At 45.5% G+C, this 15,497-nt stretch overlaps 1 protein-coding gene across 2 annotated transcripts in view; it reads right to left on the reverse strand.

The window, feature by feature from the left end:
• Nucleotides 1-15,497, reverse strand: part of LOC309553538 (prostaglandin-E(2) 9-reductase-like) — a 46,132-nt gene that overhangs the window by 7,246 nt on the left and 23,389 nt on the right. Inside the window, exons 6-8 of one of the 2 annotated variants that reach the window (XM_082254785.1) lie at nucleotides 14,111-14,220; nucleotides 4,560-4,725; nucleotides 3,110-3,192 (exon numbers count right to left, since the gene is read on the reverse strand). In XM_082254785.1, coding sequence (XP_082110911.1) covers nucleotides 3,110-3,192; nucleotides 4,560-4,725; nucleotides 14,111-14,220 — 359 coding nt within the window. The remainder of the gene's footprint in view (nucleotides 1-3,109; nucleotides 3,193-4,559; nucleotides 4,726-14,110; nucleotides 14,221-15,497) is intronic. The other variant, XM_082254786.1, reaches the window with a different exon arrangement.

The following is a 15,497-nucleotide window of genomic DNA, read 5'->3' on the forward strand; positions in this document are numbered from 1 at the left end:
AAGCAGTATCATAGCGCAGACCATTTATTAACCGTCTTCAAGGGGCGCGGTCCGGCTCAGCTCAGCTGTGACGACTGCCGGACCGCGCCCCTTGAAGACGTTCAGTGTAACGAAACGTACGTCGGGCGGTCACAGTGGACACGCTCGCCCACAGTGAGGAGACGTGGCGGCCATCATTTTGGTGGAATGCCGTGGCGGAACATGCATGGAAACAATTTGGACTGCTTTACATGCTCGTTATGATTGGATCCTTGTAAGTGTTTTTAATCTATTATTTTGATCTGGTTAATAAATGGTCTGCGCTATGATACTGCTTTGTGCTTCATTCCCTACATACCTGTGACTACTGACCTGAGACTTCCAGAGAAGGACGCATATTATCCAGGATACATATCGAGTCCTACTGAGTCTATTTTTGGCATTTGGGATCTCTGTCATGGGGATCATCGTTATGTGGTAAGGGTCAGTGTGAACTGGGTGTCTGGTGGTGGTATCACGGATTCGCTACATTTTTCATCTGATCATATTGGAACTCTACATGGACTTTTTAATCTTTCTGAGAACTTTTTACTGATAATTAGCGCTACATTGTTCTTATATTGCCTATAAAGAATTCATATTAAGGCCTGATTCACATCTATGCAGTTTCCAGCAGCTGTGTTTGTTCGGGCGCAGCAGCCTGTCCAAAAGAAACCCCCCCCCCCCCCCTGAAAACACAGGGAAAAGGCCCTTGCACCTTTTCCAAAAACGCAGCCGCAGTGAAACGGCATAGTGCAGTGCAGTTCCCATTACGGGAAATCAAACTGTGGTTTCCAAAGTGTGGGGGTGCCATTAGGATTACTGGTACCACCAAAGATTTCTTAAGCATCAGCACATTTTTCTCGCTCCCGCTCACATGTGAACCTAGCCTTAATAAATATTTGTTCATTCATGTGTAGATACAAGTCTGGTAAACATAAGCAAACAAACAGAAAATACAAAAACATACAAATCCTCCAACCCAAAATCACTCATCCATGTCTTTATGTTCCTTGCTGTGTGCGCTAGTCCAAATCATTTGGTAGAGGTGGGATTATGGTGTGGGGTTGTTTTTCAGGGGTTGGGCTTAGCTCCTTAGTTCCAGTGAAGGGATCTCTTAAGGCATCAGCATACCAAGACAATTTGGACAATTTCATGCTCCCAACTTTGTGGGAACAGTTTGGGGATGGTCCTTTCCTGTTCCAACATGAAGGCGCACCAGTGCACTAAGCAAGGTCCATAAAGACATGGATGAGCAAGTTTGGGGTAGAAGAAATTGACTGGCCTACACAGAGTCCTGACCTCAACATGATAGAACACCTTTGGGATGATTTAGAGCAGAGACTGCAAGCCAGGCCTTTTCATCCAACATCAGTGCCTGACATCACAAATGTGCTTCTGGAAGAATGGTCAAACATTCCCAGAGACACACTCCTAAATCTTGTGGACAGCCTTCCCAGGAGAGTCAAAGCTGTTATGGCTGTAAAGGATGGGCCAACTCAATATTGAACCCTACGGACTAAGACTGGGATACCATTATAGCGAATGTGCGTGTAAAGGCCGTCATCCCAATACTTTTGACAATATAATGTATATACTCACAAAACTGTATGTTTACAAACATAAATGAATCAGAGAACTGGGTCTGTTGTCACCACCAAGGCTTGGATAACCAATATAGAAGACCTTTGCAATAATATACTGCACAAAGCAAGTGTTTTTTTTTTTTTTTTTTTTAGGGAGGGCTATGATGTGAAGGGGGAATGAGGATGTTGATGTCAAAGAGTGGACAATGATTTAAAGGAGGGGTTATCTGAATGGGGGTCTGAGATGTAATGGGGGAACTGAGGGCACTGAAGTAAAGGGAAGACTGTGATGTAAAGGGGGGGGGCTGTGATGTAAAGGGGGGGCTGTGGTGTGAAGGGGGACTGAGTGCACTGATGTAATGGAGGGGACTGTGATGTAAAGGGGGGCTGTGATGTAAAGGGGGACTAAGGACACAGATGTAAAGCGGGGCTGTGATGTGAAAGGGGACTGAGGACACTGACGTAAAGTGGGGGGCTGTGATGTGAAGGGGAACTGAGAACACTGATGTAAAGGGGGGGCTGTTATTTGAAGAGGGACTGAGGATACTGATGTAAAAGGGGGGCTGTGATGTGAAAGGAGGGGGGGGGACTGTGATGTGAATGGGAATTGAGGACACTGATGTAAGGGGGGGGGGACTGTGATGTGAATGGGAATTGAGGACACTGATGTAAAGGGGGGGGGGACTGTGATGTGAAGGGGAATTGAGGACACTGATGTAAAGGGGGGGGGACTGTGATGTGAAGGGGAATTGAGGACACTGATGTAAAGGGGGGGGGGCTGTTTTGTGAAGGGGGACTGAGGACACTGATGTAAAGGGGGGGGACTGTGATGTGAAGGGGAATTGAGGACACTGATGTAAAGGGGGGGGGGAGACTGTGATGTGAAGGGGGACTGAGGACACTGATGTAAAGGGGGGGGACTTTGATGTGAAGGGGGACTGAGGACACTGATGTAAAGGGGGGACTGTGATGTGAAGGGGGACTGAGAACACTGATGTAAAGGGGGGGGGGAACTGTGATGTGAAAAGGGGGGTAGACTTGAGGACATGATGTAAAGGGGGACGTGATGTAAAGGGGGTGTGTGAGGTGAAGAGGGACTAAGAATGTGGATGCAAAGGAGCGGACAGAGGACAGTGATGTAAAGGGGGGGGCTGTGATGTGAAGGGGGACTGAGAACACTGATGTAAAGGGGGGGGAATGTGATGTGAAGGGGGACTGAGGACACTGATGTAAAGGGGGGGAATGTTATGTGAAGGGGGACTGAGGACACTGACGTAAAGGGGGGGGGGGGCTGTGGTGTAAAGAGGGAGTCTGTGATGTGACGGGAAAGGGGCAAGTGTTCTAACAAGGAATATACCCTCTTAATGAGAAGCACACTTTCTGTCTTAGGATGACAATGCTCACTTTCCTGTATCAGGACAGCATTAACAATATCTTGACTAAAGAACCCCACTCCTCTCCTGTAACAGGCAATGTCTGAACAAGGAATATTCAGTTATACTCACTGTCTAGCTTCCACATAGCGGTAATTTCTGTTGAGAGCTTCAAGTTCCTTCATGTCTTCTGAAGGCAAATTGAAGTCAAACACCTGTAAAAATTACACATTATTATAATTTGCTAATAAAAACTAGTAAGAAGATACGTGACATAAGCACATGTCATTCCTGCATAGATGAGAATTGAAGAAATGGAATGGGGTATGTGTCAAAAAAAAAAAAAAAAACTGTTCCTCGTAAAGGGGTGGGGAGGAAAAATAGTGGCACTTTCACTTTTGAGCGAAGGCCCGCTTTAAGGTTTTTTTTAGATGGACAGCAAACTGGGTACCTACCAGTGTAGCATTCCACTAGCCGCCTATACCAGGGCACCCCAACTTTTACTGACCATTAATACAAGAGGCATGCCTTCTCCCCCTCACCGCTAATGCTGAAGCATTCTTCCCACTAACAATTTAAGGAACATTCTACTCTCAGTGACACCAATGTAAGTGGCATTCTTTATCCCACTTATCAGCAAAGCAAGGTGTATTCTTTATTCACTGACAGCAATTTAAGAGCATATTCTTCTTACCACTGACCACCAATGTAAGGGGCATTCTTCCTGCCAATGACCACTTATGTAAGGGCATTCAAACTGACACCAATGTAAAGACAGACATTCTTTGTCCCACTAACCACCAATATAATGGGACATTCTTCTTCCCACTAATCACTAATGTAGGGGGCATTATTCCTCCAACTGACCAACAATATAACAGGGATTCTTCCCTCAATGACACCAATGTAAGATGACATCCTTCCTTCTACTGACCACCATTATAAGGGACATTCTTCCTGCCACTGACCAGTAACCACTAGTGTAAGGAACATTCCTAAAACTGACAACATGGTAAGAGGCATTCTTCCTCCCACTGACCACCAATGTAATGGCAAATTCATCCTTCCACTGACCACCAATGTATTGGGCCTTTTCCTCCCACCAATGCAAGAGCCATTCTTGTTCCCACTGACCACCAATATAAGGGAAATTCTTTCCTTATTGACACCATATAAAGGGCATCTTCATCTCAGTGGCTACCAATATAAAGGGCATTCCCCCAACTGACACATTGTAAAGGGCATTATTCCTCCCACTGACCACCAATGTAAAGGATATTTATCCTGCCAATGACCATCCATTTTTAAGGGCATTCGTCATCCTACAGACCACGAATGTAAGGGACATTCTTCCATTGACACCAATGTAAGGAGCATTCTTTCTCCCACTGACCACCAATGCAGCGGGCATTCTACTTCCCACTGACCAGCATTATAAGGGGACATTTTGACCCCCACTGACACAAATCTAAGGGGCATTCTTCCTCTTTTCTCCTACTTATTACCAAATTAGGAATGGTAAATTAAAACCTTCATGCTGAGCCTTTTACACTAAATACACTTGCTTTATTCCTCAACTAACCTGAAAGTTTTCTTTGATTCTTGTGGGATTAAAGCTTTTTGCCAGGACAACAACTCCAAGCTGAAGAAGGAACCTTAGGGCCACCTGAGCTGGTGACTTGTTGTGTTTCTTGGCTATGGTTGCTAAAACCGGATCCGCCAGGACAACCGGAGCATTCTGATCAATCCTAAAGAAAAGATATATTTATATTAACATGAGTCTCATTTCTTCATCCCTGATAGCAGGTCATATACAACTGCAAATGGATTAACAGCTCAGTCAGTACAAAGAAGACATCCTATAAGGGGTTAGCCTGCCTAAATTAAATATTTGGGTACTTAACCACTTGACCTCCAGAAGGTTTTTTTTGCTATTCAGAACTGTGCTACTTTAACTGGCAATTGTTCAATCATGCAACACTGTCCCCAAATGAAATAATTAAATATATATAAATATTTTCACACAAATAGAGCTTTCTTTTTGTAGTATTTAATCACCACTGGGTTTTTCATTTTTTGCTACATAAACTGAAAAAAAAAAAAAAAAAATGTGAAAAAAACCTCTATGTTTTTCTTAGTTTCTGTTATAAGATTTTGCAAACCTATAATCTTGCTTCGTAAATTTAGGACAAAATGTAGTCTGCTACATTAATTTGGTAAAAATACCCCAAATCCATTTAATATTTTTTAGTCTAAGTGAAAGTTAGTGTCTAAAAACTATGGTATATACAGTGTATTTGAAAATTGATTAATCCTGATGTACTGTCTGTCTATCTCAATTTTTGAGGCAATAAAATGCCAGGGCAGTGCAACTACCCCCCAAATGACCCTTTTTTGGAAAGTAGACAGCCCAAAGTATTTAAAAGAGGCATGGCAATTTTTTTGAAGTTGTATTGTTTTCTCACTATTTTTTTGAAAAGTTAAGAAAACGGAAAATTCCTATCATACTTACCGTAATTTTCCTTTCCTGATAGTCTCCATGGCAGCCTACGTGTGGGTTAACCCCGCCTCCACTCCAAGGGTATAGGACCCCCCTCCCATAAATTTCAGCTCTCAGGTACAGCAGGTGTTCCATATCTTAGCCGAATCCAAGACGAGAGGGTGGGTACTCCGGCTGCCATGGAGACTATCAGGAAAGGAAAATTACGGTAAGTATGATAGGAATTTTCCGTTTTCCTGTCTGTCTCCATGGCAGCCTACGTGTGGGAAATAACTAGCTCACTCCACACGGGTGGGAATGCTTTAGCAAAGAAAATTTTAATTCATGCTATTTGCAGACAAAACAGTCAAACCAAAATTAACTGAGGACAGAGAAGCAGGCTCTACACAATAGTGGGTCATAAAAGTATTGACTGATGACCACGAAGCCGCTCTGCAAATCACATCTGGAGCCACGTGCCGCGAAGCCGCCCAGGAAGTAGAGATACTCCTTGTAGAGTGCGCCGTCACCGCCTCCGGAGGAGCCAGCCCCTCAGCTCTATAGGCCTGTTGGATAGCTGCCACTATCCATGAAGCGATAGTCCTAGATGAAGCAGGTTTACCTCTGTTCTTTCCCCAGAACAGGACAAAGAGGTTGTCAGACTGCCTGAATGGTGCAGTTGCTTGAAGATAGGCTTTTAGGGATTCTCCTACATCCAACGGATGAGGATTGGACTCATTAGATGAACGGAAAGTAGGCAGGACAATCTCCTGATTCTGGTGAAACACTGAGGTGACTTTCGGATTTGAATTCAGCCTGGGTATCAGTACTACCCGATCCGGAAAAAAAGTCAAGAATGGTTCTTTACATCCGAGAGAACTTAATTCAGAGACCCTTTTAGCCGAAGTAATGGCTACCAGGAAGACAGTTCGGATGGTCAGGTCCTTGATAGAAGAAGAGGAATCTATGCCCGATTTGGAGAGGGCATTTAGGACAAGAGGTAGATCCCATTTCGGGAACCTAGGTCTTCTCTGAGGATTGAGCCTGATTGCTCCTTTGAAAAATTGTTGGATTAGTGGGTGTTGGGCCCACATGACCCCGGAGAAGGCCGATAGGGCCGAAACTTGAACTCTAAAAGTTGCCACTGAAAGGGGCATATCCAGACCAGCCTGAAGAAAACTTAGTATTTCTTGAATCCCAGGGACTGAGGAAGACATAACTTCAGGATATGCAGACTCCATGAATCTTGCCCAGATTCTACAGTATACTTTATTAGTACTTGGTCGTCTAGCATTCATCAAGGTGGAAATGGCTGTAGATGGGCAGCCGAGCGATTCCAACCTTTCCCTCTCAAGAACCAGACCGTCAACCGGAGAATTGCAGGACAGGGGTGCACTGATGTTCCCTGAAGAAGCAAGTCTGGTCTGAGGGGAAGAGGGACCGGGTCCCGGTAACTCAGTTGTAGGAGTAGCGGAAACCATGGCCTGTTCGGCCAGAAAGGCGCCACCATCACTATCTCCACATCTTCCACTTGAAGTCTTTGCAGGAATTTGAGAATGATGGGTACTGGAGGAAAGGCGTAAGCCCCGCTGAACTCCCACCTGTCGGTTAGTGCATCTGTCCCGTAAGCTTGAGGACACTTGCCTCTCGTGACATACTTCTCTAACTTGTGGTTGCAAGGGGAGGCGAACAGATCGACTTCGGGAGATACTCCCAACGACAGAATCCATTTGAACGACTCCACATGGAGCGACCATTCGTTGTGGTTCAACTGGACCCTGGACAGAAAATCCGCTTGAACATTCTGTGAACCTGGGATGTAAACTGCCGAGATGTTTACTAGGTGAGTCTGGGCCCAGGACATGATCGGGTCTAATTCTCGTAGCAGAGAGAGACTCCGTGTCCCACCTTGTCTCTTCACATAAGACACTGCCGTGGTGTTGTCCATCCGAATCACAACAGATTTCCCCTCTAGCAGGTGTTGGAAAGATCGAAGACCCTGGTAGGCTGCTCGGAGTTCCAGTATATTGGAGACTGGAGTGTGTCTCTGAAAAGACCATCTCCCCTGTGTCAACTCTGTCAGACAATGAGCCCCCCAACCTGAGTTGCTGGCGTCTGTTGTGATTATAGTCCATGAGACTGGAACCAGAGAATGACAGTTGAGCAGATTCCTGCGTTGCAGCCACCAAAGAAGACTGTATCTCATGCTGGAGGAGATATGGATGTACTGATCTTTCTCTTCTGTGTTCCATTGTTGTAGGAACCCTTTTTGGAAGGGCCTCATCTGCCAGAGAGCCCATTTGACCATTGGAGCCGTGGACACCATGGTGCCAATGATTTTGAGGCACTGAGAGGCTTTCAGCCGAGGAGAGGAAAGAGCCGGAAGGATTCTCTCCCTCACTACCGGTATCTTCTCTAATGGGAGAGAGATTGAATTCTCGACGGTGTCGAATTGCGCCCCAAGATAGACTAGGCGCTGAGTAGGCTCCAGCTGACTCTTTTGTAGGTTTAGCAGCCAGCCAAACTCTTTGAGGGTCGATATGACCTGATCTCTGTGTGCCAATAACTGATCCTTTTCTTGAGACAGAAGCAGAAGATCGTCTAAGTAATGATGTAGACGTATACCTTTCAATCTTATGAAGGCTACCACTGCTAGAAGAACTTTGGTGAATACTCTGGGTGAGGTAGACAGGCCGAAGGGTAGGCAAATGAATTGCAGATGCTGATTCCGAACACAGAAGCGAAGATATTTGTGGAAGTCGGTTGCCACAGGTACATGAAAATACGCATCCTTTAAATCTATTGAGGCGAGCCAATCTCCCGGCAGTACTGCCCTTTGAATAGTTGAGAGTGTTTCCATCTTGAATTTTTCGTTCTTTATGAACTTGTTCAGGTATGTGAGATCTATAACAGGTCTCCAGGCCCCGTTCTTCTTCTGGACTAAGAAGAGGGGTGAGTAAACCCCTTGAAATTTTTCTTGTTCCGGAACCGGAGCTACCGCTCCTTGAGCCACCAAAGCGTCTACATAGGCGAGCAAGACTTCTCTTCTCTCTTCTAGACAGGGTAAATGAGTTGAGATGAATCTTGGAACTGGATCTGCCAGAAATGACCATCTGTGGCCTGTAGAGACCGTCCTGACGGTCCAAAAGTCCGTGATTGAGGCCGCCCAGACATGCTGAAAATGGAGAAGACGTGCCCCCACCTGACATGCCTGGACGGGCCCAATCTCAAAAAGATTTAGTGGAATCTTGTCCAGCAGGCGCTGGATTTTTTGATGACCTCCGAGTAGAGGATTGACCACCTCTCCAGTTTCTTCGGAAATCTCTATTAGGCTTAAGAGCGTGCATCTCTTGATCTCTCCGTGTATTGCCTCCTAGGTTGAGGCTTCTTCTGACCAAATAGTCGTCTGTCTTGCGGGAGGAAACCTGACTTTCCGCCAGTAGCCTTGGCAATGGCGCTGTCTAGTTTGTTTCCAAAAAGGGAAGTACCCTCAAAAGGGATCTTACACCATGCCTGTTTAGAAGCTGGATCTGCAATCCACGGGCGAAGCCACAAGGCCCTCTTTGCTGTTACTGAGGATAGCATCGATCTGGACAGAAGACGCAGAACATCAATAGATGCTTCTCCTAAAAACACTGAAGCCAGCTTGAGTTCGTGAATAGGGGAACTTTCTACGGCTTCTTCCGAGAGACTTCCAAGTTTGGATTCTATATCGGAAACCCAGACTTCCATGGCTTTAGACATTGTTGCTAATGCCATCACAGGTTTGCAGGCCGCGCCGGCCGTCACAAAGATCCTCTTTAGGTCCAGATCTATCTTCCTATCCAAAGGGTCTTTGAAAGAGACCGCGTCATCTAGTGGCAAAGTGACATGCTTTGCTAATCTTGTAACTGCCGCAAGAGGAGCAGATTCCAGACGGGCGACATCTTCAGGTTTAAAGGGATATAATTTCCCAAGTTTGGAGGATAAGGAAGACTTACTATCCCCTTTACTCCATTCTTCAGTAATCACCTCTTGTAATTCAGAGAGGGAAGGGAAGTTGATACGCTCCTTACCAAGGTGCTTGAAGAACTTCCGCTGCTTTTTCTGAGGAGACACAGGATCCTCCCATCTGAGAGCTTCTTTAATGGCTCTGATCAGGGGTGAAACTAGGGTGAACTCAAAGCCGCCTACAGCCCCTTCTTCTTCCGAATCACTGTCAGAAGTAATACTCGGTTGAGCGGGGCCTTGATCTTCCTGCACTTCCCCTGGAGAACTGGATGTGGTGGGACCAAGTGGTGGGACTGTACCCCATTCTTTCAGGGACTGTTGTACTATTCTCTTCACTAGAGATTCCAATCTTTGATCCTTTTGCCCCCTCTCACAGGCTGCATGAGCAAAACATGGCTCACATAGGGACTTGTCCTCCGGGACATGCGCCCCACAACCCCAACAGGCTCTCTGGTGTGTGCGGTGACTCTGGTATCGTGTATGGTGTCTGGGGGAGGAAATGGAGCGTCTCCCTTGCTGCCTACTCCCTGATGGAGATTCACGGCGTTTAGATCTGGAGGATGAACTCCCACGAGGTCTGACAGGGTCTCTTTCTTGTGGTAAATCAGGCCTGGGAGAGCTGATGGAAAAAAGAGAAAATCGGGGAGACACTGGATTTAGCCATGACCTAGGGACCAGTAAGCCCTCCCCGCCCTCCCCTCTGAAAAATGCCAGCACCCACCTGTTGTGAGAGGGCTGGCCACAGGAGGGCGGTGACGCAGGATCCATACTTCAGGCCAAACAACCAGACTGATAAAGAAAGGTAATACATATCAGACACCATGTCAGTGATACATTGTGAGGTGACAACCCTCCGCCCCCCCCCCCCCCCCTCTGCAGTCAAGTCTCCATTGCACATACCTGTAGCAAGGAATCCAGAGACACTGGGAAGCTGCCGCAACGCCCACAGTACATTCCCAAAGTACAGGGGAATCGTCAGCTGTTTAAATCTCCCGCCGGTATGACGTCAGCGGTGATGCGGCCGCGATCGCTAATGCGCATGTGCGAACCAAGCCTCGACTTCGCTCGCGGCGCACTGCGCATGCGCGGGACCACGAAGCGTCTACCGATTGGACGCTAGAAGCAGAGGAGGAAGAGGAAGGGTTTGTTGGAACGCAGGAAGGGTTTGCTGGAACGCAGGAAGCGTTCCAGCGCCATTGGGCCAAACAAACAAATTGTACAGTGATAGAAAAGAGACAAACAAAGTGTACATAAATAACAAATACCGCTGCCATGAAGGGAAGCAATGCGAATCTTCAGACCCATGTCAGAGAATGCCAATCAAGCTTCAGTCAACCGCAGAGAGCAGGGGATTTTAAATGTCACTCACCCGCCCGTGGCTGGGCTCTGGACATGCAGACACCATCCAAAGTATCCTAAGGTAAGCTGGACGTAGTAAGACATCAGAAGTGTAGGTCCTTGGAGGAGGACAAAAAATGAACACCTGCTGTACCTGAGAGCTGAAATTTATGGGAGGGGGGTCCTATACCCTTGGAGTGGAGGCGGGGTTAACCCACACGTAGGCTGCCATGGAGACAGACAGGAAATTAATTTTTTTTTTCAATTTTTGTTTTACATACTTTTACTATATATTTATAGTGTATATAATTGTGACACAAATCATATTGTAATTGAATATTATTAAAAATTACCTTTCTTTTTCAATCTGCAGCCGCTGTACTTTTCTGTAGACTGTGTACAGAAAGCACCCCAGATATGTCATTTCCTGCTTGTGTGATTGGTTTACTGATTTTCCCAGAAGTCTGCACTAAGATACAAGCCAGAATTCAGGCATCCCCTGCCACAAAAATGTAATTTTTGGTGAGATACTCCCAAAAGGAAATTATGTCTAAAGGGATGCAGGTTCTGCAACTTTCCTAATTAGATCCCTGCATGTGCAGCAGCTAGTTGGACACTATGAAACAACTCCCATTAGACTCACTTCTGCACATGGGCACAGAGAAACACAAAGGGATTTCTTCATGATAACAAAACGTAGGAATCTGCAACAAAGTTTATTAAAATCCTTTTACTGCACATCGATCACGCAGAGGGAATGTTTTTTTTTTTTTCTCAACAAATGTGGAGTTCCTCTTTAATGGGGGGGGGGGGGAATCCAAAGGCTGACATTTAAAGGGATACAATAAAATACAAAGCGGCGCAAGCTAATAGCACTAAACTAAAAGGTAGTCCATGGGGTAGCCATATAGGCTATCATAAAAGTATTTTATATTGAAACAGGAAACAGTCCATGTGCTCAGGGCCAGCCTAATGGGGAGCGGAAGCAATCTCCAAACATGAAAAGAAACAAAGAGAGAAAACAGGCGCCTCTGAGTAAAGACTGTAGTATTTAATTGGCAAGATACATTAAAAACTTACATCAGGGGGGTAAGTAAATGTAGGTAAAGTGGGTCCTTCCGGCATCCATTTACGGCATGGGGTCACCACTGGGGGTCTGTGTTCCTCGCAGCCCTTCCTGTTCCTGTCCGGCAGGAAGTGGTGTCACTGGCATGGAACTGAGGCTTCACAGACCACCAGTGGTGACCCCATGCCGTAAATGGATGCCGGAAGGACCCACCTTACCTACATTTACTTACCCTGATGTAAGTTTTTAATGTATCTTGCCAATTAAATACTACAGTCTTTACTCAGAGGCGCCTGTTTTCTCTCTTTGACATTTAAAGGGAACAGGGATCACCATTTGTTAAACATATGACACTGTTGACACACCGAAGAAAAAGCTGTTTGACTTCCCTCTAATAGTCAATATCATCTAGTAAGTGCGACGTGTATTTTTAGTTTAAAGGCATGGAGAAAAGTATCGCACTGAAATTGGGCCCAACGCATGTTTTTTTTTACTTGGATTGATGGTTTGTTCACCTGAGCACTTATTTTAATGTTAATGTAAATACAATACAGTTTTTACTGAAGTCACATTAAAATTACTGCACTTTATGCAATTCCTTCCCTATTTTACCTTAATGGTTACATTGCGTGGTGACGCAGAGGGGTTGATTTATGAAAGGGAAATAAACTGTGCACTCTGTAAAGTGCAGTTGCACTCTGGAAGTGCAATTGCTCCAGAGTTTAGTAAATGAGGAGGAGCTCTGCTGACCTCCATCATCCAATCACATGCAAAAATGCTGTTTTTTTTTTCTTGCATGTGATTGGCTATTCTTTGCAAAGTGAAGACTTACCTCATTTACTGAGATCTGGAGCAACTGCACTTGCAGAGTACAACTGCAGTGTGCAAAGTGCACAGTCAATTTGCCTTTAGTAAATCATCCCCTGAGTATCCTTAACCGCTTGCCGACCGCCCACCGCAGTTGTACAGCGGCAGGTCGGTGCTCCAAGGCAAAGTGCCGTACATGTTCTTGTCAGTGCGTGTGCGTGTGACCGGCGGCTCTGATGGTCGCCGGCCACTCACAATCTCCCGCCGCAGTGAGAGAAGGACAGACGGCTGATGTAAACACTGTCTGTCATTCTCACTAAAGTAATCATAGAGGCTATGTGATCCTGCTATGTAGGATTGCATGTCTCCATGATTACATCACAAGCTACTCCCCTTCACAGTTAGAATCATGTCCCTAGGGACACACTTAACCCCTTGATCACCAGTAAAGTTAACCCCTTCCCTGCCAGTGTCATTTTTACAGTAACAGTGCATATTTATAGCACTGATTACTGTAGTAATGTCACTGGTACTCCCAAAAGTGTCAAAAATGTCAGTCAGGGGTCCGATCTGTCCACCGCAATGTCACAGTCCCACAAAAAAAATTGCAGATCGCCGCCATTACTAGTTAAAAAAAAAAAAAAACAATAAAAATGACATAAATCTTTCCCGTAGTTAGTAAATGCAATAACTTTTGCACAAACGAATCAAAATATGCTTATTGCGATTTTTTTTACCAAAAATATGTAGCAAAAAACAAATTGTCCTAAAATGTTAAAAAATTTTGATTTTTACATTTTTCTTTGAGAATTTCATATAAAAAAAAATGAAAAATATTGTTATTTTTTCAAAATTGTCACTATTTTTTTGTTTATAGCGCAAAAAATAAAAATTGCACAGGTGATCAAATACCACCAAAAGAAAGCTCTGTTTGTGGGTAAAAAAGTACATTTTATTTAGTTTGGGCACAGCGTCGCATGACTGCGCAATTGTCTGTTAAAGTCACACAGTGCCGAATCGCAAAATAGGGCCTGGTCTTTGAGCAGCCAAATCTTCCAGGGCTAAAGTGGTTAAAGTAATGGAGTTATTGTAAAGACCTTAAAAGAGAGGAACTCAGTGGCTGATGCCTAAAGGGACTGCATGACACATTGACACATTGATGAAAAACCACTAGTTGACGTATTTTAACTTAGAAGTCAACCACATTTGGTGAGTGCAATGCGTTTTATTTTAAAGACACGAAGGAAAAAAAACTTTGATTAGCCACAATGCATGTTTCATTACTGAGACTGATGGTTGAGCACTTTGAATAATATGTGGATTTGTGCTGATATGGAAGCGCTGTCTTCACCTTAAAGGAACTTTATTCATACCATCCACCCAAATATATAACAATATTGCTACAGCATGAGATAACACTTTATTAGTGGACAGCCATGTTTATGAGCCTCACCATTTCTCATCTCTGCTGGACCCAAGGACGCTGTACCCAACCAGAACAATGTCATGAGATTTGCAGAATTCCAGAAGCTTTCTCTGGTTCAGGTAGATGTGACATTCCACCTGTAGAGGGCACCAGTAACCAAAAAGAAAATAAAAAACATTTTTCTAATTGTACACAGAAAAAATATTTTCTACTCATTTCGCAGCGACAAGCAGGATTATTTAAATTAGACAGGCCACTGTGCCTTACATTTCAGCTTTACTAAATTGTCACAAGGGATTATTTTTTTTTTCCCCTGAAGTCCTGGGCAATGATATTTAAAGAGAACCTGTCACCAGAGCATTGATTTCAAGCACAATCTTCCCATCATTTGTTTGTACTTTTAATGTATTTTAGTCATGTTAGTAACTTGGAAAATCCTTCCCTGTGTAGACATCCGAAAGCCTTGAGAAGGGTCGGAGATAAGGGGGTAGCACCAGTCTTCCTGTATGGAGCCCAGGCCAGCAGGGGGGCCCAGGCAGTAGAGTGAATCGGATGTGGGCAGGGAGGGTGATCGGTGTGACAGGAGGGCAATTACTGGAACCAATACCCCATATGGCTCTCCCTGTAGCAGCTGAAAGTTGGCTTCTTTCCTCTCCCACACATTGGCCTTCTGCTGCTGCAAAGAGAGCCATACAAAAGACTGGTTCCAGTAATTTCCCCCCCATCCCCCATAACCTCCCTGTGCACCATACGTTTCCCCCTGTTGCCCTCTTACCCATCCCCCCCCCCTCAGTGCTGCTGGCTTCCCTCCTCTTCTTCCCACCAGCAGCTAAAAGCACACAATAGGATCCTTCAAGATTGAGAGTGGGAGGGAGAATTAGGAAAATATGTCATATTTCCCAGCCCCTTCCTTTCCTGAATAAACACAATGAGTGATCGGTACTGTAGCATTGGCTTTATGGGCCCCATGTCAGGTTGTCTGTATGGGGCACCACGTCAGGTTGTCTGTATGCGGCCCCATGTCAGGTTATCTGTATGGGGCCCCATGTCAGGGGGGGTTGGAGCGAGGTGAAGCCAGCAGCTGCAGGCATCACCCTGGTACAACCGCTTGAGGCAGAAGGCCACATATTTAACTTACGTCAGTGTGAAGGCAGGGCTGGTGCAAGGATTTTTGACACCCTAGGCGAAACTTCATTTTGCCCCCCCCCCCCCGGCTTAATGGCAGCGGCGGTGGTGGGACGGGATCAGTGGCAGCTGTGGTGGGTGGATGGGATGAGTGGAAGCTGTAGTGGGGGGATGGTATTAATGGTAGAAGTGGTGGGGGAGGGGGGAATTGGATCAGTGGCAGCGGTGGTGGGGGGATGGTATTAATGGCAGAAGTGGTGGGGGAGGGGGGAATTGGATCAGTGGTGGG

This window comes from Pelophylax lessonae (assembly GCF_965119305.1).
Source record: "Pelophylax lessonae genome assembly, chromosome: 4".
NCBI lineage: Eukaryota > Metazoa > Chordata > Amphibia > Anura > Ranidae > Pelophylax > Pelophylax lessonae.